The following is a 25,624-nucleotide window of genomic DNA, read 5'->3' on the forward strand; positions in this document are numbered from 1 at the left end:
TTCCTTTGTTCATCAAACTTGCTCTGCAAAAGTCCCCTCCGCCTTCTCTGAATGAAATCTCATTCGTTGTTGAAATCTAAGCCATCCCTGCATTCCCATAATGTTTTTGCCATGATATATTTATCAAAATAATAATCTCTTGGCCCTTCCCTAGGGGTATGTTGTTGCGAAATTCTTCTATCCCTATATTGACTTTAAGAAAGCCAGGTGGAAGCCCTAACATCACATGGTTAGGACCAAGTCTCTCCATATCAGGGGTGATGAAGGTTTGTAATTCTTTCATAAAATTCACAAAATGTCTATGGAGGGTAGCTAGACAACCAGATTTGCCTCTAAAGACCCTTCTGTTTCTTGATAACCAAAAACCCCATAGGACACAGACAAAAGTGTGTATTCGTTCACCATGAAGGCCATCCTCGTTATAAAAAAGCAGGATATAATTCTGGATCCAGGGTCCCAACAAAGTAGATCCATCAATTTTCGGGTTAATACCCAAAGAACAATTCTTCCGCGCATACTGAACTTGAGAGCATTGTCGGAACAAGTGTTGTGTACTTTCTACCCCTTCCCACAGCAGTCGCAATCCTCTTGAATTGGGACTCCTCTATGGTGCAGGTTTGCCTTAATAGCCAAACCATTCATAACCAACTTCCAAAGAAAAAGACTTCACTTTGGAGGTATGTTTAGATTCCAAAGCAGCCTAAAGAAATCCCTCTCAATAATCTATAAGTCGTCCCTTCCCTAAGAAGAGGAGAGATAAGCATATCCAGTCTTGATCTTGTATAACCCAAACTGATGATGAAACCAATTTTTGAAGTCAGTTTCCTCTGTTGACGGTAACTCCATGGCTACGATACATTGCGTAGAGTCCCAATCAAACCTCTCACGAATAATCGTTGTATTCCATTGTCGATGAGGACCAGGAAGAAGCAAGTCATTAACACGACCTTGACCAACACCCCCTTATGAGTTGGTCTGAATGTAAAAGAGGAACATTACCATTTACCCATCGCATATTGGCATACTTCACTCGCTCTCCATTGCCAATCTTCCACGCAAACCCTGCGATGAATAAGCTCTATAGGGGGGGCATCTTATAAAAAGTTACATATGCATTAGATTAATTGTGTTCAAGATGGGTTTTTGGGTAAATATTTATTTAAAAACTAGATTAGCTGTCGCTCGTTGCACGGATATAATTAAAAAAAAAGTTATAATTGTGTACATTTTCAAGTCATAGTATCATTCATACTCCCTCCGTTTTTAAATACTTGCTCCATTTCTCCATGCGCGAGCAACCCGAACTCAACTCGGTCAAAACTCGAATTAAATTTGACTCGACTCGAGCTGTTAACGAGCACGAGTTGAGCAAGCTCTAACTCGACAAACTCGTGAGCAACTCCATATTATATTTTATTAATATAGAGTTTACAAATAAAGTTACCATGTTTAAACAAATTTGACACTTAATAAGTGTTAATTTATATTATCAAAAGAGATAGAGGTAATTCCTCCCCATCACCTACGCACTAAGCTAGCACCGTGCCGTTGCTCCAACTTCACAAACCTGCATCGCTCCAACACTGCTTTTAAGCAATATGCCCAGTGATTAACAAATACTTTTCCCCAAAGGGTTAATATGGGTCCACTTCACATATTTCGCTACTATGGTGTTTTTTTTTTCCGGCTAATCGGTCAACCACCGCGAAGAAGCAATATAGGCGGTTGTAGCAATATAGGCGATTGATCGACAACTCAGTGTGGCCATAGGAGGAGAGGAGAGAGAAGGGGTGACGTGGTTAATTACATAGTGGTGGTAGAGCTGTGGAGTAGCTAGAGGAGAGAGAAAGAGGGTAATGGGTAATTTCATACTACATATGAGATATCAAATTATTTACCAGATTGCCAATTTTGAGATAAACATCCAAGTTTTACTCCGAGAGAAACCTAGGCTCCCCTAATACACAAATTCTTATATGTGGCTAGCCATATAGTGTGCCCACTTCACAATAAGACAATTAATTAATTAATAGGGGGTTACAGTGATGAGCAAATGGGGTTACCTTGACATATATGAGTTATTTAAATGAAAAAAAATGGGTAATCTCTTTCATAAGTGGAATCATTCTTTCAATTTTTGAAACAAAAAAATAGGAGTTACTCGAATAAACAAATAAGGTTACCTATTTCTAAATTAGTTGATATTACTTGTATAATAAATTAAAGTTATTAAGTTACTTTAATGGACAAAATGAGATTACTCTTATTAGCCTCTTAGGTCCTGTTTGGTTTGATGTAAAAGGTTTTCATGGAAAATGAATATTCCATTTTTTTCCCATTTTCCTTAGGGGTGGAAAACAATTTTTCCAAGGGTGGAAAATTCCATCCTTAATGATGGAAAACATTTTCCTTTCCAAAACAAGGGAAGCCACATTTTCCTCTTTCCTCCTTACCTCCTTTTTTTACGAGGAGACCTCCATTTATCTCCTAGATAAACAAAATTGGTAAATCCCATGGCAAATTGGTAAATAAATGCATATGGAATTGTGTAATTTATATAAAATAATATTAAATCTGAAAATAAAAAGGAAAAAGTTAAAAAAAATGAAAGACCCACTGACTTAACTGTGTGAACTTTTTGAAGCATGCCGTTATTAGTGTAAAGCCATGGAAGAGCTCGAAAAGGAAGAAGATGACGCCATCCCCCCCGACCTTCACCTTTCCTCTCCAAAATCCATCACAACCATCACCGTCAAATAGCCTCGTGTTCCAACAATTCCGCCACAAACTAACTCCATGACGCCACTTTGCGGAGGCCGACCGAACAAATAGAAACCCTAATAGCAAAGTGTGTAAAGTAGGGCCATACAAACCCTTTAGGGAAACCATCACCTAACTGCCGCTTTGCGGCTAAATCAGGCAACCATTCCGCCATGAAAACATAAGAAAATGCAGATGAGGAGAGAGAATAAAAACAAACCCCATAACCACCATTTCTACCATCACCACCGTGCATCACCGATGATTGTTGGCAGAATTTGCTGACGAAAATTACATTTTGATGATTTTTTCTGAAACAATTGTTTACCAAAGTGACAAACAACATTTGACGAAGTTGAATTTTCAGTTAATGTCAAATTTACATAAATAACCCCAGTTTTACTGCATTTTTACGAAAGTACCTTGGGATATTCTTATCATGTTTATCTAGGAGATAAACTTGAATTTCCTCTTTTTTACTTCCCTCACATTCATCCTTACATTTCCACTCTTATTTTTTTTTATTTTTCTTGGACTTTTCTTGTATGTAACCAAACAAAGGAAAACTAATCTACAAACTGCAATTGTGTTTTTCTTTGAAAATATGTTTTCCATAAAAACTAATTTTTCATTAAAAATGTTTTACATTAGGAAAAATTGCGGAAAATAATACAACCTTTGGTCCGTTCTTTTTTAATAATACAACCTTTTGATTAATTCTTAATAATATAACCTTTGGGGGGCGTCAATTTTAAACAAGACATTACCTGTTGGTGACCTGTTTTTGAAGGTAACCGTGACACGTGTCATTGTTTTATTGGTTTTTCAATACAATTAATAAATTAAATAATTTTTATTATTAAAGAAATTAAAAAAAAAAAAAAAACCCAAACCACCTAACCACCACCACCCAACCACCTCCTCTCCCCTCCCCCTTAACCCCGAATTTCCACCTTAACCCCAAACCACCCAACCACCACCACCCAGCCACCTCCTCTCCCCTCCCCCTAAACCCCGACTTTCCCCCGTAACCCCAAACCACCCGACGCAAACCACTTCCCCCTTAACCCCCTTTCCTTCCCAACCACAACAAAAACCACCCTAATCCACGCAGCCGCCACCACAAAACCCCCCGAAACACCACAAAAATCACTCGATCCCTTTCCCAGATCCCGATAACCACCTCCCTCCCCTTTCGTTGCTCGAAAACCGCCCCCCTCCACTTCCCCTGTATCGAAAAAAATCCCCTGCATCAGTGTGGTGTTCGCGTCGCGATGAGGCTCGTGTGTCTGGGAAAGGATGGTGCTGGGCGCCGTACCGGCGCCGATGAGGTCGTCGTTGCGTGTGGGGGAGGGGGAGAGGAGGTGGCTCGAGGGTGGGAGATATGGTGGTTGGCTGGGTCGGGAAGAGGAAGGGGATGGGTGGTTTTTTTTTTTTTTTTTTTTTTTTTTTTTTTTTTTTTAAAAATTTGCTTAAATAATATAAATTACAATTAATGTCTTAATTAGGAACTAATTTAATTTTAAACATTTTGTTAAAAACCAAAAATTAAAAGTTATTTATTTTTTTTTAAAAATTAATATTCAGACCAATTACATGACAACACGTGTCATGGGTAACCGGTTTTAAAGGTTACAAGTTTTTTGTCTTGTTTAAAATTAACACCCCCTAAAGGTTATATTATTAACAATTAATCAAAAGGTTGTATTATTAAAAAAGAACGGACCAAACGGGGCCTTATGCATAAATAGGATTTCATATACTGTACGAAGTATTAAATCAATGTGGGCTAGCCACGTACAAGTTACTCCCCTGAAAAAACTCACCCCAAAAAAAAAAAAAACGAAGGCGAGCATCGAAAATAACACCAGTATACAACCACCAATCTTCCACCACCACCAAGCTTTTACAAATCAAACAACAATGGCAGGAACCTCTCATCTTACCAAGAACATTTGTTCATTTTCTCTCTCCTCATCTCGCACTTCTATCCTCTTCAATTCCCCCGTATTTTTCTCCAATTTCTTAGCTTGTAAACCTCGAATTAATACCAAAAACCTTGCCCTTAAATTGAATTATTCCACCAATTTTAATTTCAATTCCAATGTTAGAGAACGAACGACATTGGTTCGTGCCATGTCGTCGTCTTCGTCTTCATCTTCGTCTTCTTTTGGGTCGAGACTTGAGGAAAGTGTGAAGAAGACAGTTACAGAAAACCCAGTTGTTGTTTACTCGAAAACTTGGTGTTCGTAAGTGCTTAGTTTGGATTATTTTTTTCATTGATTTGAGGTTTTTGTTTGAGTTTTTATCAATTTTATGACCATTTTGTTTGATTTTATGAATTGGGTTTGTTTCAAAATTGGAAATTTTGATGGGGTTGAAGTGGATTTTTGGTTCTTATATATTTATGTTTGTGAATTTTGGGTTGAAGGTATTCTTCTGAGGTGAAATCATTGTTCAAAAGACTTGGAACCGAGCCATTGGTTATTGAATTGGATGAATTGGGTATGTTTATTAGTTTATACTAAGTAATTTTTTTAATTTAGCATTAAGTATGAAATTCTATTCAAGTATTGTTGCATCAATTATGTTTATTGGTCTGTTGTTGATTGTGGTTGTTAATTTATTGTACTGGCTTCGGGCAATAGTTACTACATATGAAGAAAATATATACATATGCTCATTGTTAAAATGGTGTTTTATAAGGATGTGATTGTCACTGATTGTGCTTTAGAAATTGCCATATAGGTTCACCTTTCTTTCGAGTATGTTTCGATTTAGTGGCAGAGAATCGTGTAGGCCTGTAGGGTGAGTAGTCTTAATTTAAGGGAATAATGAACGATTGAATGTTTTAGTGAATGCAATCTAATGAGCTATGGCCTATGGGCATATTGGGAAGTGAATTGATTGGAGGAGGTTGTTAAAAGGTGTTGTGATATCAATTTTGGTGAAATGGGTAGTGCGAGACTATAAGTCATATTGTACAATTAGCTTTGAGTATTGGTGGCACTGGCAGTGATTTAGGATGAATGCCAATACTGGTGTTTGATATGTCACATTGCTTCATTGTTTTAGCATGCAATAGGCATGACACATGATTATGGAAGTAGTCGAGTTTAGAGTAGGATGCAGAATGCTGAGTTTAGTTATATGGTTTACCACGGTGCCTTTAAGAGGACATCCTTATGGGTGGAACCTTGGAAGTGTTTTCATGTATCTGTACCAGTTTATTGTAGATCAACCTGAGTACGTGACAACAAGTCAAAAGCCAAATAGTCAGGGCCAATTTGTCAACAAATTGAATTAGTCAATTTCTGTGTGTGTTATTCTAACTAGTGAATCTTTCCACTTTTAAACTCTAGAGACCTTAGATAGGAAGAGATGAAATAGCATCTTTTGTGATGTACTTGTAAGTAAATCTTGGCTCAATTTTCAAGCATAGTGCAAATTTCTTAAAGTGAATAAAGTATATAACCAGGGGCTGAAACTGTTACAACTGCCCTTTCAGAAAAGGGTATGATTTTTGAACTTTTAGAACCTGAAAAGAATAGATTAAGAAAAACAAGTTAAAGGGGTGGTCTAATAGTTATTGGAAAATATTAGGTGGAGGATCCTGACCTTTAGTTAAACATGGAAGCTCCATCCCGCATCAAAATTCCCCAGTCTCTCAAGTAAGATAAAACGATTCTAATTTAATTCTCAATCTCGAGGATGAAGGAGGAGCTTGAGTGGTTAGATAGTGTAAATAATTGATAAGATTTGATGATTCATAAAGCTGGATTATACCACCAAATAGCAACATTAATATTTCTTGGGAAATTCTCAATTGTGACCCTTTGTGCTACACAAAAATAAGTAAATGACCCTAAAAATTTTATCCCAAATATGACATTAATGAAAGTTTTTTGATTAAAAAAAATTAAACTATGAACCTATGGTTAGGTTTTTTTTTAAAAAAAAAATAAAGAAAAACCAAATTACACCCAGCTGCTGCCACCACCTCTACCCTCATCCTCACCCCAACCCGACACCCCCCACCAGACCCAAATCTGACTCCCCCATCAGACCCGACCCTGACCATCGCTCCTCCCACCATAACTTACGACCCTCCCTTTCTATCTCCTTTGAGTCTCTGACCTCTCCGCCAGCAACAACTATCAGCACCCGAAACTACCCCACCTACCCAAATCTGAAAGTGATTTCGGTTCAGGTGGGGGTTAGGGTTTCGGGTGAGGGTGGTTTCGGTTCAGCTGGTGGCGAGTGAGGGGGAGGCAAGAGGGGCTGAAAACGGGTCGGGGGAAGGGGAGGGGGGCCGGAAACGGGACAGTGGCAGGGGCTGCTGGCTGGGTTTGAGTTTCAGCTCTGGTGGGTTCAGGTTTTCGGTAGAGGTGGAGGCGGTGGGGGTGGCTAGGTTGACTTTTTTTTTTTTTGAAATAAACCTAACCATAGTTAATTTTAACTAATTTTTTTTAATTAAATAAGGTTATAAGTGGGATAAAATTCTTAAATGTGTAATTCAATTTCAAGAGGGTCATCATTTCTGTGTAGCACAAATTGAGAGTCACCATTGAGGATTTTCCATATTTCTTTTATGTAGTGTAGATAAATGCATGAGAGTTGATGTTAAACTTGTGATAGAAGAAGGAGAGAGAGAGAGAGTTGTTTTCATGAGTGTTTTTGATTTGTAATGGTCCCTTTATAATCCAAATTTAGGCTTGTGTATATCTTTCTTTTATTAGGATATTTTTATTTGATATAGGATTTTGTTTTCAAATGTAGGGAAGCATTTGTTGAATTCCTTTTGAGTGTCATTATAAGTGTTTCATGGCTTCATTGTTTGTGAATTCACTCAACTGACTTCTACTTCAATAAAATCATGTAAGTCAATAGCCCAATATTGTTGAATTGATAGCTTAGTCAGCAGAGGAGGATAGGAAAAACTCTAAATTTTTAAAACATAGAAGGGCTAAACTTCACATTGAACCTATGGTTTTTTTCTTGAATATAAATGCTATCTTTGATGACTAGCGAATGGTTGTCAGATTCCTCTGTTTGGATGGGTTTAGATCAAAATAATTAATCATTAGAAAACATTTAGTTGTTCATGGAAGATATTGTAGATCTTCAGGTGTTTTTTGCTCCTTGGATATTGATGAATGTTTTTTTTTTTTTTTTTTTTTTTTTTTTTTTTTTTTTTTAAATTATTTTATATTGGTGGATAAGAATAGGTGTGGTGCTGGAATTTCCTTTTGTTATGAGGTCTAGTTAAGATGATATTGCAGACATTTCCTTTATATGGTCACAAGCCGATTGGTGTAATTTTTCTCAGAAAATATTAGGAGACAATTTTTAGGGTGTAGGACTCTAGGTTTTGGCTTAATAACTGTATGTGCTGATGTTCCCATCAGAACTTCAATTTATTCAGTGAGAGCCTTAAACCTAGCAATGTTTTTACACTATTTTTTCAAAGATAAGATCTTATGATTGGTCAAGTGAAGTTGGGATTGAAATTCTGATTCATGATGAAGCTTATTAGTAATATTAAGATGAAGCAAGAGACTTTCAAAGATATCAATGAGGTATATAGGGTTATAAACATTGAAATCAGGAGTTTGAGAGTAAGAGATCTTTTGGAAAGCAACTTTAAAATTTTGGTTTGATGTAAAAGAAATTGGAATAAAGAGTTGTAAGTTTTCAGATTTTTTTGGAGAAGAATACAAGGGGCAGAGATCTTAATATTCCTTTCTTATTAGGCTTTGATTTTGGCTTTATCTTGGTGGATTTTGTGAGGCCTCCTTGCCCTCTAGCTGTATAATAAGCTATATTTTTTTTATCTTGAAAGAAGTTGGTATGAAGGAGTGGATGAGAGTAACTCCAACAGTTTAAGAAAGGAGTTTATTTTATTCTAAGTTGTATATTGAGGTGTACAAGTAAATAATCACACTCTGCTGTTAGGATTGTGAGACTTAGGAATCTAAGGCACGTTCAGAGACTTTTTTGCAGAACTTCTTTGAAAAGTAAAATGATGGCTGCTCTATGTTAGGAGAACTCTTGTAATATTGTTGGCCTTCTCCAATTCTCTTTTGAAATTTGTGTTTATATGCAAAATATTGCTACATGTGCTGATGAGGCATTATATATTTTACTATAAAGAGAAGGGAGCAATGAATGGATTTCAAGTTGGACTATGAAAAGACTCATATAGAGCTAGTTGTTTGTTGAAGAATATATTGGACAAAATTTAGTAACTTGGAGCATTTTAGTTGTTTTTTTTTTTGTATTTGTGAATGTGTTTCTATGTTTACCCGTTATCCATAAGCTGTTATTTGTGAACTTAACTGGCCATTGCTACATGTGTAATCACCCAAGCCTATATGGGTAGCCGCCCATCACTTGTAAGTTACTAGTCTGTACTTAATATGGCGTTTACTCATGACCTTTCTGAGTTACCAATCATTACTATCAAGTAAGAGCATTGCTAATGTTTAATCATGAGGCTTTCTTATAAGCAAGTGAAAATATCAAGTAAGTAGCTCAACACCAGTGGTAAATAGAAAATAATGTCTGAAAGTAGTATTAGCTCAAACAAGCTGACAGGTTGAGTTTCTTTTTTCTTTCTCTTTTTATCTTTTAATTAAGAAAAGCAAACTCCACTTAATATGTGATATTTGGATTACAAATTTTACTATATTTAACCATTTATTTATATTTTGCTAGATAATACGTGTTATAGCTAAACATTAGAGTACTTAGCAACTTGAAAGTATAGTAGCTTAAAAATTTGATATGGGAAGGCATATTTCAATGTATTGCCTTGCTCTAATTTCCCATTACTTACCATGGTTGTTACTTTTGACCTGTGAAAGCAATACCAATGACAAGTTACAAAGCCTACAGTACTCTGGCCTTGCCACATCATAATTTTAAGTTGCTAAACTTTCTTTTACAAAGTACTCTTAACGGCTAGATATTTAAAAAAATTATGGCATGCAAATAAACAAATAAATTAAATAAATTTTGTTATCCACATGTCACATTTTAAGTGGAGTTTGAGGCTTTGAGCTACTTCTGCTTTCAAAGTACACTTTTTTTTATTTTTTATTGTATTTTTTATTTTTTATTGTATTTTTTATTTTTTATCCTTCAATGGTGAGCAACTGAGCAACCTACATGATATGTTATTACTTATTTGTAAGCAGTTTCTAAAAGTAACCATTCGAGATTGACAGAACATTTAAATTCCTTACTATAGGGAATATGGTTGTTCAAGCTCCTTAGAGCGAGGAACATGAGCCTAGTGCCACCTATATGAGCCTTGTTTGCATATCTTTCCAAGTGTCAAATATAAGTTGTGTAATGGTGGAAAATTATGCTTTCTAACTTCTTGGTTTAAAACATTTTTTCTGATTTTCATTTCAAATTCCCTTAGATAGTGTTTGGAATTAATGAATTCAACTATGGAATCTAAAAGCTTGAATTCCAATTCCAAATATGCTGTTTGGGAAAAGCTAATAAGTTAAATTCTAGAATTTTCAAATACCACTGATGCTGTATGGAAGTGGCATTTTAATTATGGAATTGCCACTTATCTAAAGAAAACATTTTCATATCGAATCTTTCACAATACAAGGATGTAGAGCATCATATTCCTAGAAAACAACAAATTTGAAAAAATAAAAAATAAGTCAATATTGTAACCACAATACTATTTATGAATTGGAAGTATAATTACTCATTAATATGGGTGAAGATGTAGGGTTAAAAGGAGTTCTATGATATTTACTAGCTTTAATAGAGAGAAATGAAGGCATATTTTCTAGAGAAAAATAGTGTGTTATACGAAATAGGGAGGAGAAGCGAACCTTGAACCATCAATGGCTGAATTTAGGGGAGGAGGGAGATACCGAAGTTGCTTCCCATACAATGTGATTCAGGTGGGAGAGAAAAACAGACGAAGAGAATGAATAAAATGTGCTTTTGGTGAAAAGTTTTAAATGACAACAAACAATGTGTCATTGGAATTACATATTCATGGGCTGGTGGGCCTCTAGCCTTAAATATTCAGGCCAATTTCAGAATTGCAAATTCTTTTGTTCCAAAACACCTCAATTCACCCTATTCCAGAAATTTTGACTGAAATTCTAGCATCCAAACACAAAATTAGACTAATTTTTGATATATGTTGTTTTGATCCTTCAAGCATCCGCCTGACCAGAGTATATGGATGATTGAGATTCTGCTGCTTTCTCATGCATCTCCTCCAACAATTTGTCAGAGAGTCCACATTCCAAATGGACCAAATCCTTTTCTCTACATTATAAATGATTCTGTCATCCTAAGCATGGCAAAGATTGTATTTCACTATGGTTTTTGGTGAACTTGGTACTAAGGTCTAAGGACAGTAAGGCCAAAACAATTACTGGCTTTGCAATGTGCTACAGTAGTAATGGATCAAGGAAGCACCTATTAAGACTGTTATAACAGTCTTCTTGCATGCTGATCAATTGGTTTGATGTATATTGATTATTTATCATTTAGTCTAAATGCTATAATGCGTGATGTCAGTCGAATTTAAGTAGCTATTCACTACCCAGCTTTTATAGATTTGTCGCTTCAATATTCTTGTGTGCCTAAAAGATTGAAAGCCGTGGTGCTTGATATATGACAACCAGTGACTTGTTAAACTATCTTTTCATTCATTCAATTGCATCTGATCACAGTATTGTTTTGATTAAACATGACAAAGAATGGATTTACGTGGTTACTGGGCTAAATATATGCATATCCATACCTGCTGCTTTGCACACTCATATTCATTGTGACTAATTTTGTGGATATGGTAAAGCCTAGATCATTGGAAGAGAACACTAGATTTCTTCTTATGTTTTTGCTCTTGAAATAGATACTTTGCACTAACCATTCTCTATGTCAGTCATCAGTAAAATTGTGGTTATATCTGATGAGAATTATGGGCGCTCTTGTTGAATGAGTACTCTTGTTGAGTTTGGCTGTTATTTTTTGTATCGCAATGAAATGATCAAGTAACACATAATGGAATATTTGCTTCACTTATTGTTGATTATTGCTGGCTGATATGTATATTGCTGGGTGAGGGAACAACCATCTTCAGACTTGTGAGCAAAATTATTCTTAGATATATAAGCTGATAAGCACCTGTAAGTGGTAATTAGTATTGGTAGAGATTCAAACTTTATGAATCATTGTATTTGATAAAACTTGATTTGCTGGCATATTAATCTCTTGATCTGTCAGGTGCTCAAGGGCCTCAACTGCAGAAGGTACTGGAGAGGCTTACTGGTCAATACACTGTTCCAAATGTTTTTATTGGTGAGTGGTCTTGAGATATTTTCTTTTGATCTGTTTCATGATCACAGTATGTCCATTACTTGAGGTACAAGATGAAACATATAGTTTCTTGATTCCAAGTGATTCATCTTCATGATAAACCAATGTTTTGTTGTTTAATGTCTGTGGTTTTGGCCTTTTGGGTATGAAATTATTTTTTTCTCCGCTTTATTTATGGAGGAAAAAAAAAAACTTACACGGAAATTCGTATTTGCATGCATCATTTTTGTCTTTCAAGATCAGCTCTCTAGCAGTGCAGTATTAGACATCTTAGCATAAGAAATTATGTTTGCTTGCAGTCAGCTACACATATTATTTTAAATAGATATGAACTAGCTTATTCAATTACTTTCAAAGGGTTGCATTTGTCGGCAATCACGCCTCACCAAACCTCATAAACATGGAAAATTTTCTTTTTTAGACTGTCTTTCAAGTTTAATCCTTTTTTTTTTGCAATCTTTATCTGATTTACTAATATGATTCAATTGCTTATACATCCTCTTCTATTGTCTGACCAGGGGGCAAGCACATTGGCGGCTGTTCAGGTAATAATAGATTATTATTTTTTGGTTTTTCTTTTTTCTTTTTCTTTTTTTTTTTTTTTTAAATTTTCATTTTAAATTTATTTTTTTATATTTTTATCAGTTGCAATAGCTACGTGTCTTGTGAATTTCTTTTTGGGTTTGCTTGAATTTTGAGCTCTAGGCAGCCTAATTTATTTACCTTGAAACTGATAGCCATCGCCCAATCGTCTGAAATGCTCTAAAAATTTTGTATGCTTCATAACCATCCTAATGTTTCATTGTTGGATGGATGTATTAATTATTTCCTTTATTGGTTTATGCAGAAACTGTGAAGCTTTACCATAAAGGAGAGCTTGAGCCATTGCTTTCTGAGGCAACTGCCAAATCATCATAGAGCTAGCAACTCCAAAGCCCACTTAACCAGAGGCGTTGACCTTTCCTTGCAAGATATGCTCATCTTTGCTCTCTGAGAGCTGCATGTTTTTTCATTCTTGTTGATTTATTTGTGAAAACATAGCTATTGAAACTGTTAGGCAATAATTAGATTTGTCATAGGTATCACACATTACATTTTCAAACCAATTCTTACATGAAATTGAATCATTGAGTTATTGAATATATCAAATAGTAGGTAAAATATGACAGTTTGAAAATCCATTTGAAGAAGCTGATGCTAGGATTCCGTCTGATACTTCTGTCTCTCACTTTCTCTTCTTCACCTTTAGTTGGTAGTCTTTGTACTGGGATGAAATTTGAATGGTGGTCTTTTATCTCTTTCTTTCTTTTGACTGGCCTAGAATCGTTTATTCTTCAAAACGGACTTCATTATTTGGTAATATCCTTTAATCAGGGTGCTGGAGCTGCAGTAAATCGCTCTCTTAGCCCTCTGAAGTAGGTCAACATCTTATCATTATCTGGTAAGCTCTCATTGATCTCTGGGACTTGCTTAAATCTCTTGCTCCAAGCCAGTAACTTGGGAAACTCATCAGATTCCAGTAGTTTGATTCCTGCTGCTTCTTGCATTAATTCTAGCCAGCAAGCAATCCATCCTAAGCATATATCAGCATACCCAATTTGATTCCCACCGAAAAAATTCTTCTTTCCCAACCCTTTATCTTCTATTATATGGAGTAGTTCTTTAGCTTCTTTCGCGAGCTTCTCTTGGGCTTCCCCAGCAGCTCGGAAATAAGAATAGAATGTTGGGCTCTGCATCATTTGTAAGATCTACTTAGGTATTAAAATATCTTTTGGAATCTCATGTTTGATTTAAAACAGGTGCAAAAAGTTCTGGAAAAACATGAACTGAATATTAAGTTTGGTTTTTGGATTAAGAAGTGTTATTTATTTTACTCATTTACTATCAAATTGTATTTCTTAATTCTGTAGAGGATGATCTTAGATTATGTTACTATGTGAACACTATAAGTCTATAACTAAGCTGTTAGATTGTTATGTTGACTCCTTGTATAGTTGAGTGTTGATTATCTGAGTTTAATGGTCAGATAAGAGAAATCTTATTTTAACAGAGTTAAGGGGAAAAGAAAAAACAAGAAACATTTGCTTCTACCTTATCTTCTAGAAATTCAGCCCAAAATCGCGCCATGGCCTTCTCATAAGGATCAGCTGATAGCAGGGGATTCTGAGGCCAAACCTCATCTATGTACTCGAGAATAATAATTGATTCTGCTATAGGTTTTCCATTATGAATGAAGACTGGTATTCTCTGATACACTGGGTTATGTCGTATAAGCTCATCACTCTTGTTTGCTATATCCTCTTCTGTATAATCATATTCGACACCTTTGAGTTTCAAAGCCCAGATAACTCTATGACAGTAAACACTAGACCAAACTCCCAGTAGTTTAACTTCCTTCATTTCTGTTATGTTGGTGAAATTGTGGATTTTTTCAAATGAAATCTTGGATTTGTTAATTCAAACTTTTTTTTTTCAAGGTAAGCTTATGATCTGAAAGTTCTGCTTTATTGCTGCTGTTTCTTTTTGACTATTTTTATGGCTTGGACATTTTCTTGGTTTAAGAAACTGACGTTTAAGATGTTAATAAAGTTTTTTTTTTTTTTTTTTTTTTTTTTTTTTTTTTTTGACAACAGCAAAAGAGACAGATGTTAATAAAGTTAAAGTTAAGTTAGGTGATGCAATTTTGTGGACCACTTGTATTGTTATCTAGTTTCTCTAATGATGTGACAAACAAGGGTTTTCTAATAGGCTACAAGAATTTTATAATTGAGTTCTTATCTGAGTTTTTTTGCTGAAGTAATAGAGAAGAATTTGCCCTTAATCCCTGAAATTTAATGCTTGTCGTCAAAGCATATTTATTTGGTGGGTTGAAATGCTAGTTTATCAGCAGAAAGCAAAGTTGCAAAGGCATAAGGCTGGATACTTTTTCGGGTTTACATCCAGAATTAGTTGCTTTCATTGTGTTATATTAGGAATCAGGGTTTACTTTCACTTTATACGTCTCTGATAAATTGATGATTCACTAATTTCTGGTTTTAGTTCAGTTGATACTAAAGGTTCACAGATACATTTTATTCAGCAGGAAATGCAGGACATACATTTTATCCACCTGACAGTCCTACCCTCAGCTGTTGTTACCTGACATAAACATCTCCCTAATATGCTTGTAATATTCATACATTTCTTCTCGGTCAGGCAGGTTTTCCTGGATTACCGATACATTCTTAAAATTCTCTGCCCATAGTTTCAAACGAGGAAAATGGCTGCCTTCAAGTATTCTAACACCAACTACTTTTTCAATTGTTTCAAACCACCAAGCAAGCCACCCACAAGCCAAGTCCATCAGCCCTACCTTGTTGCCGCCAAAGAACTTCTTGTCTCCTAGAGCTTGCTCTTCTAAGACCTTGAACAGCTCCTTGCCGCCTTCTATTGCTTTTAGGTGGTCTTCTCCCGAATCAATGAAAAATGCTCGAAATACAGGACTGATCTGCAATATTTAAGACAGTCCTAACTTCAAGTTTATGCTAGGAATTAGCATGGTTTCTAACCAGATTACAGCTCTAAATATGGAAGAAATTAGGGAAGAACAATGATGACTATATTGATAATAGGCGAATTACACTAATAGAAGGATAATTCCACTTTTGAGAGGTGGATTCTCTCCTACTATGAGCTTTTGAGAGGCTCACTCTCTCCCAATGACATAACCTCGACAATATTCAACATGATGATTATTCCTCCTAATGAGGTCTATTTATAGAAAAAGTCTCACAATTAACTCTAACTTATTCCTCAAGACACTACTAATAGGCTATGACTAATGTGCCCCTCCCTCACATACTGATTCCTTGCAATACCCGCCGCCCAAACATTCACCTTGTCCTCAAGGTGGTTTATAATCAGAACTGGATTCCCGGCCTTTGACCCAGCTCTTAAATAAGACAAAGGCGAGAGAAAACTGCACTAAGAATTCCTTATCATTGTTGAAAATTCGTGCTCCCTCCTGAGAACCTTCTATGGCAGGAAAATCTGAATACTTTATCAGCATGTCATGAGAGCAGAGCATTGAATTTTGGGTAGAGTTGGTCTTCGTGGACTTGGGATTTGTTGGCTTTGGGAAGGGGAAATTGCAATGTACAATTTGGGTGATGAATTTGGGTTTTAAAACTGATGTTGGATGGATGGGCCTAAATTTACCAAACCCAACATCGGAAGACTTTAATTTGTAAGTCACTCCAAAAGATGATAGGTTGGGCTTTAAATGAGTAAGCCCATTCATTCTCAGAAACCCACTATGACAATCTATTCTGTCTGAAGCACGTGAGAGCTGGCTGATAAATTTTGCAATATCTTCAGGGTGTATTACTATAATACCCTTACTAGAACTTTTCATTTTTGACTTCCTCTCCAAGCCAACAAAAGATCCACTCAAGCTTTTCCCATACTCTTCTCTTTCTAATGATTTCTGGAAAACACCAAGCAACCAACCTTGAAGTTTTCCACCAGCGAATCCGCCGCTCACAAAGGGCTAGAACACCACCGCCGGAAAACCTGCCAGAGAAATCACTCACCCCACTACTCGAAACAACGTTCATACTTTCTGTCCCACACTCACTGCTCCAACAACCTACCACACCACCTGTCTCGCCGGTATAAAAACCAGGGCCACCAGCAGACCCGCTTCCTCCAGCACCACCTCGCTCAAACACTCCTCCTAGCGATTTCCTTTCGAGACAATTACATTTCTCACTCGATCTATTGCCGGCGACACCCCCTTGAGCACTGCCATTCCGTCCTCCAAATCTTCCGGTGGCGAAACCATCTTCACCACCGCTGAGACCTCCTGGTAAAACACTCAAAAATTTTCCAGATCCATTTGTCTCAGCACCACTAGACCAAGCTTCTGGACTTATAAGTCCACCGCCTGAGTGCTCCACCATCGCGCCATTGGAGAAGGTGCGAACCACGGAGTAAAAGTACCGGTTAGATCTGGAAATTTCCAGTACCTCCACCTTCTTGTCCTCCTGTGATGGAGGTTCCTCCTCGCCACATGACCACTCGGAGCTGGCTAACTCACCAACCTGATGTTCATCTTCCTCGAAGTCTTCGTAAAGTACTCCTGACCCTAATTTGATTCGAGAAATTGCATCCTCAAAAATCTTCTCTATGTTATGGCACAATCGATCTGTAATTTCATCAATTTTTGCCTCGAGCTTTGACTGTGAGAACACATCAGAGAACTCCATGTTCACCGGACTTCCAGCAAGGTCACCGGAGACCGAACTGCTCTGATACCATTTGCTAGGAATTAGCATGGTTTCTAACCAGATTACAGCTCTAAATATGGAAGAAATTAGGGAAGAACAATGACGACTATATTGATAATAGGCGAATTACACTAATAGAAGGATAATTCCACTTTTGAGAGGTGGATTCTCTCCTACTATGAGCTTTTGAGAGGCTCACTCTCTCCCAATGACATAACCTCAACAATATTCAACATGATGATTATTCCTCCTAATGAGGTCTATTTATAGAAAAAGTCTCACAATTAACTCTAACTTATTCCTCAAGACACTACTAATAGGCTATGACTAATGTGCCCCTCCCTCACATACTGATTCCTTGCAGTTTACTAACTTAACACCCGTAATTAAGATAGTCCTAACTTCAGGTTTACAATTTAACACCGAACAAGCTTTTTGATAGAATTTAGTAAAGTCTTAATGAGTCTTCTGTGTTGAGTCAAGATACGAGTTGTGTTCGAATATATAAAGGAAGAAGCTCAGATCATTGGCAAATTTCTCTGATTAGATTTAGTAATTTGACTTAAATTTTGATGGGGTAAAGTGGATTTTTATAACGGATTGAACCGATTTTTGCTTTAGGGTAAGTAAGCCTATTTTTATTTTGTGAAATATACAATAATACTCCCTCTATCCCAAAATAAATTATCCATTCTCTTCGTAATACAATTTCACTATGTTCGCTAAGAATTTATAATTTATAATATGATTAAAAAAATCTAAGAAACTTGAAGGAAAGCACAAATTATAGGGAAAATGGCAAAAGGCAATAAAAGGAAGTAATTTACCGTATCCTCAACAAACTTGGTCCAAAACCGAGCAACAGTCCTCTCATGAGGATCTTGTGGAAGGAGATGATGTTGAGGCCATGTCTCTTCAATATACTCTAGGATAACATTCGATTCCGAGATCGATTTTCCGGCATGAATAAGCACCGGAACTTTCTCGTATACAGGGTTGCTCTTCAAAAGCTCATCACTCTTGTTAGAAAGATCTTCTTCAACATATTCATATTCCACACCTTTGAGTTTCAAAGCCCATATTACCTTATAACAATAAGGACTTGGCCATGCTCCCAAAACCTTCACTTCTCCAATTTTTCTTACTTATTTTTACTTACTTTCTTGATATTTTAGCTTAAATTTCTTTGTAATTTTGTCTTTAATACTCAATTAATTTTGAATTTTCTATATAAGAAGGTGACTGAATTACTTGAGTCAACTTGACTAAGTATTGTTTATTAACTTAATTTGTTGTCTAATTAGTCAATTTTTTTTGTTTGGTCAATAACCCAACGACTTTTTTGCTTTAATAATCAGCCAATAAGAATTATCAGCTACCTCAGCGTGCCTAATACTGATCAAAGCTTTTTTGGTGCAGCAGACCACACGGTGTGGCCTGCTGCCAAGTCAGTAAAAATAACGGATTATGCGCGCATAACGGGGTTACTGTTTCACTCGTATAACGGAGTTACTGGTTTTGTCAGGGTTAATTGTATTTATTTTTTTCAGAGGTTACTTGTATTTTTTTTTTCAAGGGTTACTTGTATTTTTTTTTTCCAGGGATTACTTGTATGGATTACTTATTCAGAGGTTACATGTATTATTCAGGGTTACTTGTATTTTTTTAGGGGTTATTTGTATGGATTATTTATTCAGGGGTTACTTGTATTTTTTTTTTTTTTCAGAGGTAACTTGTATTTTTTTTTTTTCAGAGGTTACTTGTATTTTTTTTTCAGGGGTTACTTCTATGGATCACTCATCCAAGGGTTACTTGTATTTTTTTTTCAAGAGTTACTTGTATTTCTTTTTTTAAGGGTTACCTGTATTATTTTTTTTTCAGGGGTTACTTGAATAGATTAATTCAAGGGTTACTTGTATGAGTTACTTATTCAAGGGTTACTTGTATGACTTACTTATTCATGGGTTACTTATATGAGTTACTTCAAAGGTTACTTGTATGAATTACTTATTCAAGGGTTACTTGTATAAATTACTTATTCAAGGGCTACTTGTCATTTATTCAAGGGTTGCTTGTAAGCCTCATACCAAACCAGTAACACCCTACAAGTAACCCTTGAGCAAAACTAGTAACACCTTACAAGTAACCCCTAACCAAACCAGTAACACCTTACAAGTAACCCCTAACCAAACCAGTAACACCCTACAAGTAACTAACCCTTGAGAAAAACTAGTAACACCTAACCAAACCAGTAACACCCTACAAATAACACTTGACCAAAACCAGTAACACCCTACAAGTAACCCCTTACCAAAATCACTAACACCCTACAAGTAACCTACCCTTGACCAAACCAGTAACACCCTCACTAAACCAGTAACACCTTACATGTAACCCCTGACCAAACCAGTAACACCCTACAAGTACCCCTGACTAAACTAGTAACACCCTACAATTTTTGACGTAGAATATTTGATCTAAGATTCCACGAAGAAAACGAGCTCACATTTCTTTGGTTCTCATCGATTTCACTACTTCAAATGTTGTTGATGATCTTAAGGATAATTAATCACAATTTTTTACAGCAATTTGACACCCAATTTCTACAATTTTGGGCTTTAATTGTAGCAATTTGGCAAAGAGGAGAGAGAAAATGGGTGGAGTAGAGATATGGTTGTTGGTGATGTGTGGTTTGGGTTGTAGATGAAGCTAAGAAAAGTGGAGAGAGAAAATGGGTGGAGTAGAGATATGGTTGTTGGTGATGTGTGGTTTGGCTTGGAAAAGAAGATAAGAAAAGAGAAGAGAGAAGAGTTGTGGTATTTAAAAAAAAAGAAAAAAAATTTGTGACTGACCACACCGTGTGGCCAGCCAAATACAAAAATTTGTGAATGTTTTAATTGATTTGAGGCCCAAATATTTGGGCCTGTGCAGTATTTGGTAAGGGCACACACTAGTTACTTTTTTAAAGTAATTTTTAACTGTTTCATCTACGCTAACATTATTGTAAAAGAAAGTTTTGGAAATAGCTTACGGAGCTAGCTGAGCTTTGTTGTGTTCATCCAAATATCCAACATATAAAAATTTCTAACACTAGCAGTAGCAGGAATAATTTATTGTTCTCTCCAAGTCCTGATACAAGTTTTAAGTCACCATCGCAATTGCTTTAATTTGACTGTATTGTGTTTTAAAAATTTCAGAAATGGCTGCTCTAAAAATCCTTTCTGAACTGCTATTTGTCGCTCCCAAATTACCAGGTAACGCTCCCTTTTTTACTTGAATGGACCACTATGCCCTTTATGCAATTTGGGTTATAAAAAGAACCTTGTTCCCCATTTGGACACCATACATGAAATGGTCCCCTTACTTCACGACATTACTGTCCCGAGCTTCCCAAAATCGGTCCCCACGACCTTGCAACCAAATCGGTCCCCACGACCACCTAAATTTTCTATTTTCAAAAATCGTTAAATTTTCCGACGGGTCTTGGGTCATGGACGGCGAGTGGAACATACGTACGCCGGAGAATGCGTCGGATCATTCTGTAAGTTTTTTTTTTTTTTTTTTTCGGTAATTAGGACATCCGCCTAAAATTTCCGGATGTCCTAGGTACATCCGCCTAAAATTTCCGGATGTACCATGGAACATCCGGGAATTTCAAGCGGAAGTAGGATCCGCCTAAAAAATCCGGATGTTCCATGGTACATCCGGAAATTTTAGGCGGATGTACCAAGGGACATCCGGAAATTTTAGGCGGATGTCCCTATTAATTTTTTTTTTTTTAAATGTTAAGTAAGTTTATTAAGTTTTTTTTTTATGTATTTTTTGTTCGTGATCTTGTGATTATTGTTGTGATTTAGTATTTGATAATTAATGTTATTTTGTTGTATTAATATGATTATTAGTAATATGTTTATTTTTTGTTTCATTATTATTATTATTATTATTATTATTATTATTATTATTATTGTTATTATTATTGTTATTATTAGTAATATGTTGATATTATTGTTGTTGTTGTAGTTGATATTATTATTGTTGTTGTTGCTGTTATTTTTATTGTTGTTGTTGTTGTTGATATTGTTATTATTAATTAGTAGAAATATAATTTTAATATTAATATTATTATTATTATTATTATTATTATTATTATTATTGTTATTATTGTTATTATTATTATTATTTATTTATTAATTAATGTTATGGTCTTATAAATTGTTTTGTAGTTGTTGTTATAATTTTTTATTATCATTAATATTGTTATTGTTTTGTATTTGTTGTTATTATTATTAGTATTGTTATTAGTATTGTTATTATTATTATTATTATTATTATTATTATTATTATTATTATTATTATTATTATTATTATTATTATTATTATCATTATTATTATTATTATTATTATTATTATTATTATTGTTTTTATCATTTTAATTATAATTATTATTATTATTGTTTTTATTATTATTATTTTGACATAAAGCATGTTTTGTTTAATTTGTATAGGATATGGAATCTGAGGAAGGCGGTGACGGTGTGAATTATAGTGGGAATTTTGTCACCGATACGTTATTTCCTACATTTGACGATGCTGTTACATGGGCTGATGGTGTTTCCATAAATTTGGGATTTATATTGGTGAAATCGTCTTATAACAAAACCAGAGATGGTCGGCCGTATCGGTATTTGCGATGTGATCGGTCACGAAGGAGCAAGCCGAGAGATTTGGAGAACGCGATACGGAAGGACACCAAAACCAAAGCTAATGGTTGTCCATTCTACATCAAGATATATTATGATGTCAGCACCGAAAGTTGGAAGATCATTGCGAAAAATGATCACACCGGGACACATAACCACCCAATGATTGTGTACCCAGAGGGTCACCGTAAAGTGAGCGGATTGAGTCCGGGTGCAAAACAGGTTGTGCGAGACATGACAAAGTCCAAGGTTGCTCCCCGTAACATCATGTCCACTATTGCCGAGCAATTTCCTGATGATCATCCAAACATCCGACATATTTACAATTGCCGAAATGACTTCAGGATGGAGATGTCCGAAGGAAGAGGAGTTGTTCAGCAATTTCTTCATCTGGCGAGAGAGAGTAAATACATTTACTGGTTCACGAACGATGATCACAACGTTTTGCAACATGCATTTATGGTGCACCCGATCATGGTCAACATACTCCGCACATACCCACATGTCATAGGTATGGATTCTACTTACAAGACCAATCAATATAACATGCCTTTCTTTGAGATAGTAGGCGTGACACCGACAAACCAGAATTTTTTAGTTGGATATGTTTTCATGCGCGACGAGTGCACGGCTAGCTATCGGTGGGTGTTGCAGAGATTAAGGGAGTTGATTGGGTTTGATAAAGAGCCATCTGTATTTATTTCAGACCGTGATCTTGGGCTATGTGCGGCTTTGAGAGAAGTCTTTCCAGGGACGTCACATTTACTCTGTCTATGGCACATCAACAGAGATGTGGAGGCTAAGGTGACGAAGATGTTTGGAAACAAGAAGGTTGGTGTCAGTTTTAGAGCTGGGAGATGGTTCAAAATAGTGAATGCAACAACACAGGCGGAGTATGATCGTGCTCTAACTGCCATGCAAGTGAGGTGGGGAAAATATCCGGAAGTGATTCAGTATGTTGAGAGAACTTGGCTTTGTCATAAGGAGAAATTTGTGAAATTTTGGACGAACCAGGTTCTTCATTTTGGTAACACCACCAACTGCAGAGTTGAGAGCCAACATTCAGCAGTGAAAACTTGGTTAGAATCATCCACAGGTTAGTTGTATTATTTTATTAGTTGTTCTCGTTGTTACTTAATTGTAATTGTATTAATTGTAATTGTATTTGAATTTACTAATTAGAATCATTGGCAGGTGCTTTGGATACCGTATGGGCCCGAGTCCATTGTCATATCGGTAATCGCATCATACAAATTCGTAATGACTTGGAGGCATCAAGGTCTAAAATTGGTCAGATGTACAGACAGTTGCCACTGTCACGTATAAATGGCAAAGTGTCTCAACATTGCTTGAAAGTTCTGGATGACGAGACGAAAAGGATGCGAGATTTGAGTTACCAGGTCCATGAACGGTGTGGATGTGCTATGCGTCTGACCCATGGTCTTCCATGTGCTTGCCAGATACATGATTCGATAGTTGCACAGACAGGATTGTATAGCAGCCAAATTCATTCTTTCTGGAAGATACTGGTTATTGGTGATGGTGTTAACATTCCTGAAGTGGTAAATGATTCGACCGAGGAGGCTGCACATTTTCGGTCCCTAATCGACGAAGTCATGGAAAGTGACCCGGCCGTACGTCGAAATGTAACGCGAATCATTGAAGAGGAGCTACATCAGGATCATTCACACCTTGAAGAACCACATATCAACCTTAACACTCGTGGTCGACCGAAAAGAAATAACACCAGGCGTGATCGTAGCTATTTCGAGCATGTGAACCGTCAACACACTCAACGTGGTGGTGACCCAGAACCAGGTAATACTAAAATTCTATATTTAATATAAAAATATGTAAACTTAATACTTGTAGCTTTACTAATAATTTATCTTTTAATTTTGTGTTGTAGATCCAAGTGACATTAGTCAATGCAGGTATTTGAACTTGCTTCCAGCCCCAATGTTGCCGTACATTTCGTCTTGGAAGGATGTGATTGGTGATGGGAACTGTGGCTTTCGTTGTGTCGCCGACTTCTTCTTTGGCGATCAAAATAAGTGGTTTGACGCTCGGGAAACAATAGCGAACGAGGTCGCTGGTCATCCTGATTTGTACGAACGGATTTACGGGCTTGGGCGACTTTGGATGAACGTGGAGCGTATTCGATGGGATGGTGGGGCTGTCGGGGAGCGGCATTGGATGGTTACAATTCAAGATTTATTTCCTATTGCTACGTGGTTCAACGCAAGGGTGATTTGTCTCGGAGTAGGCCTAGTACCAACTTGCTACTACCCATGCATCACAGTCTTACCGCTTAGGGCACGCAACGGGGTTTGGTCACCGACTCGAGAGTTTGTGATTGCTACAGTTGGTGGATCACATTTTATCCGTCTTGACCTTGTACCTGATTCACCACTCCCGCCGATCGCCGGTTGGTGGACGCAAAACCACGAGGATAGTGTCAATGGATGGGATCAAGCATATCAGTTGAGAAGGGACATGTGGGATGCATTAGTTAGGTAGTTTGTAATGTACATTTACTAACTTTGAACATTTGTAAGAAAATTAGAATTACAAAATTAATTTTAAATGTATTTGCTTTTAATCTAACATGATATGAAACAAAACATCAAATATAAAATAAAAGAAGTGTCCAGTTTATACAGTACATTTAAAAAACAAAAATTAAAAATAAGTTCATAACATAAGTAAAACCACTAACAGAACATCTAATCAAAATAATCTAAAGTCCCATTTTTGACTTCCAATCAAATACAAGCTGCTCAGTCATTGTTCGAGTCTCACTCGACATTTCAGGATACTCAGCTAGTGCTCTTTGGTGAATCTCCATGGACCGACCCATCCACTGCAAATCAAACAATAACATATTTTAAACACAAAAATTCATATAAGTCATTGTTAATATAATAATAAGCATAAATACTTACGTAATCAGTGTTAGTCCGCTCAGGCAGGTTGCTTGTAACTCCTGGACCTGGAGATACCCGCGGGTGAGAAAACCTGTACAGCCACTGCATGTAACCGGGCGCAACCGAAGGAGCTGCAGCACTAAGCCTGGGTAGGGCACCTAAAACAACACTCTGAGATACCCCAGGGACAAACCTCTTCCACATCACAGCTGTCATCTCAATCGGGAAGTCTACCCGATACATCTTCAAGTTAGTCGGCCTCTTGGCCTTCTCTGGCCTGATGATCTCGCGGGGAATGCCTTGCACGAAACCAAGCTGGCGCACCACTCTATCAGGCATGTACGGCTCAATGATGTTACGGTACTGGATGCAGCCAATGAATAAAGTGGGGGGCACTCGTAATGCAGGATCAGCTCCGTACGGTAGCCAGTTCACCTCACGGTCAGTAAGCGCATCAATCCTAGTACGAAAAGCTAACAGGCGCTCCAGGTTCTTGCTAGGACATCCCGCTCCTACATCCCAAGCAGACGCACGAGGCATTTGAAGGTCCCGGGTCAAGGTACCCTGCTGTGGCCGAAAGCACGGAAAGTACTCGTAAATCCAC

The 25,624-nt window shown here is 36.6% G+C and overlaps 4 protein-coding genes across 4 annotated transcripts; 2 read left to right on the forward strand and 2 right to left on the reverse strand.

The window, feature by feature from the left end:
• Window positions 1–4,551: 4,551 nt before the first annotated feature.
• Window positions 4,552–13,268, forward strand: LOC145624166 (monothiol glutaredoxin-S10-like). The gene is made up of 5 exons (XM_081677134.1): window positions 4,552–5,009; window positions 5,192–5,265; window positions 12,034–12,108; window positions 12,645–12,671; window positions 12,974–13,268. The coding sequence occupies exons 1-5, from the start codon at window positions 4,684–4,686 to the stop codon at window positions 13,042–13,044; spliced, it is 573 nt and encodes a 190-aa protein (XP_081533260.1). The 5' UTR covers window positions 4,552–4,683; the 3' UTR covers window positions 13,045–13,268.
• Window positions 13,196–14,728, reverse strand: LOC145624167 (glutathione transferase GST 23-like). Its single transcript, XM_081677135.1, has 2 exons — window positions 14,218–14,728; window positions 13,196–13,856 (listed from the first exon to the last, which is right to left on the reverse strand). The coding sequence occupies exons 1-2, from the start codon at window positions 14,524–14,526 to the stop codon at window positions 13,497–13,499; spliced, it is 669 nt and encodes a 222-aa protein (XP_081533261.1). The 5' UTR covers window positions 14,527–14,728; the 3' UTR covers window positions 13,196–13,496.
• A 507-nt stretch (window positions 14,729–15,235) lies between these two features.
• Window positions 15,236–19,355, reverse strand: LOC145625343 (glutathione transferase GST 23-like). The gene is made up of 3 exons (XM_081678402.1): window positions 19,348–19,355; window positions 18,221–18,533; window positions 15,236–15,613 (listed from the first exon to the last, which is right to left on the reverse strand). Exons 1-3 carry the CDS (start codon window positions 19,353–19,355, stop codon window positions 15,251–15,253), a joined length of 684 nt encoding a protein of 227 aa, XP_081534528.1. The 3' UTR covers window positions 15,236–15,250.
• A 3,653-nt stretch (window positions 19,356–23,008) lies between these two features.
• On the forward strand, window positions 23,009–24,950 carry LOC145625344 (uncharacterized). The gene is made up of 3 exons (XM_081678403.1): window positions 23,009–23,189; window positions 23,288–23,911; window positions 24,003–24,950. Exons 1-3 carry the CDS (start codon window positions 23,009–23,011, stop codon window positions 24,611–24,613), a joined length of 1,416 nt encoding a protein of 471 aa, XP_081534529.1. The 3' UTR covers window positions 24,614–24,950.
• The last annotated feature ends 674 nt before the right edge of the window (window positions 24,951–25,624 follow it).

The sequence above is a fragment of the Chenopodium album genome, chromosome 3, assembly GCF_948465745.1.
Source record: "Chenopodium album chromosome 3, dcCheAlbu1.1, whole genome shotgun sequence".
NCBI lineage: Eukaryota > Viridiplantae > Streptophyta > Magnoliopsida > Caryophyllales > Amaranthaceae > Chenopodium > Chenopodium album.

What these genes read in the sequence shown, in the direction of transcription:
- LOC145624167 (XM_081677135.1), bottom strand. Translation starts at nt 14,526, where the DNA reads ATGAAGGAAGTTAAACTACTGGGAGTTTGGTCTAGTGTTTACTGTCAT. An exon ending in CTGAATTTCTAGAAGATAAG is followed by an intron (nt 13,857 to 14,217) that starts GTAGAAGCAAAT and finishes CAAATGATGCAG; the next exon opens with AGCCCAACATTCTATTCTTA.
- LOC145624166 (XM_081677134.1), top strand. Translation starts at nt 4,684, where the DNA reads ATGGCAGGAACCTCTCATCTTACCAAGAACATTTGTTCATTTTCTCTC. An exon ending in TATTGAATTGGATGAATTGG is followed by an intron (nt 5,266 to 12,033) that starts GTATGTTTATTA and finishes TTGATCTGTCAG; the next exon opens with GTGCTCAAGGGCCTCAACTG. An exon ending in TGTTCCAAATGTTTTTATTG is followed by an intron (nt 12,109 to 12,644) that starts GTGAGTGGTCTT and finishes TTGTCTGACCAG; the next exon opens with GGGGCAAGCACATTGGCGGC.
- LOC145625343 (XM_081678402.1), bottom strand. An exon ending in CCAAGTTTGTTGAGGATACG is followed by an intron (nt 15,614 to 18,220) that starts GTAAATTACTTC and finishes TAAATATTGCAG; the next exon opens with ATCAGTCCTGTATTTCGAGC.
- LOC145625344 (XM_081678403.1), top strand. Translation starts at nt 23,009, where the DNA reads ATGCAAGTGAGGTGGGGAAAATATCCGGAAGTGATTCAGTATGTTGAG. An exon ending in TTGGTTAGAATCATCCACAG is followed by an intron (nt 23,190 to 23,287) that starts GTTAGTTGTATT and finishes AATCATTGGCAG; the next exon opens with GTGCTTTGGATACCGTATGG. An exon ending in TGGTGGTGACCCAGAACCAG is followed by an intron (nt 23,912 to 24,002) that starts GTAATACTAAAA and finishes TTTGTGTTGTAG; the next exon opens with ATCCAAGTGACATTAGTCAA.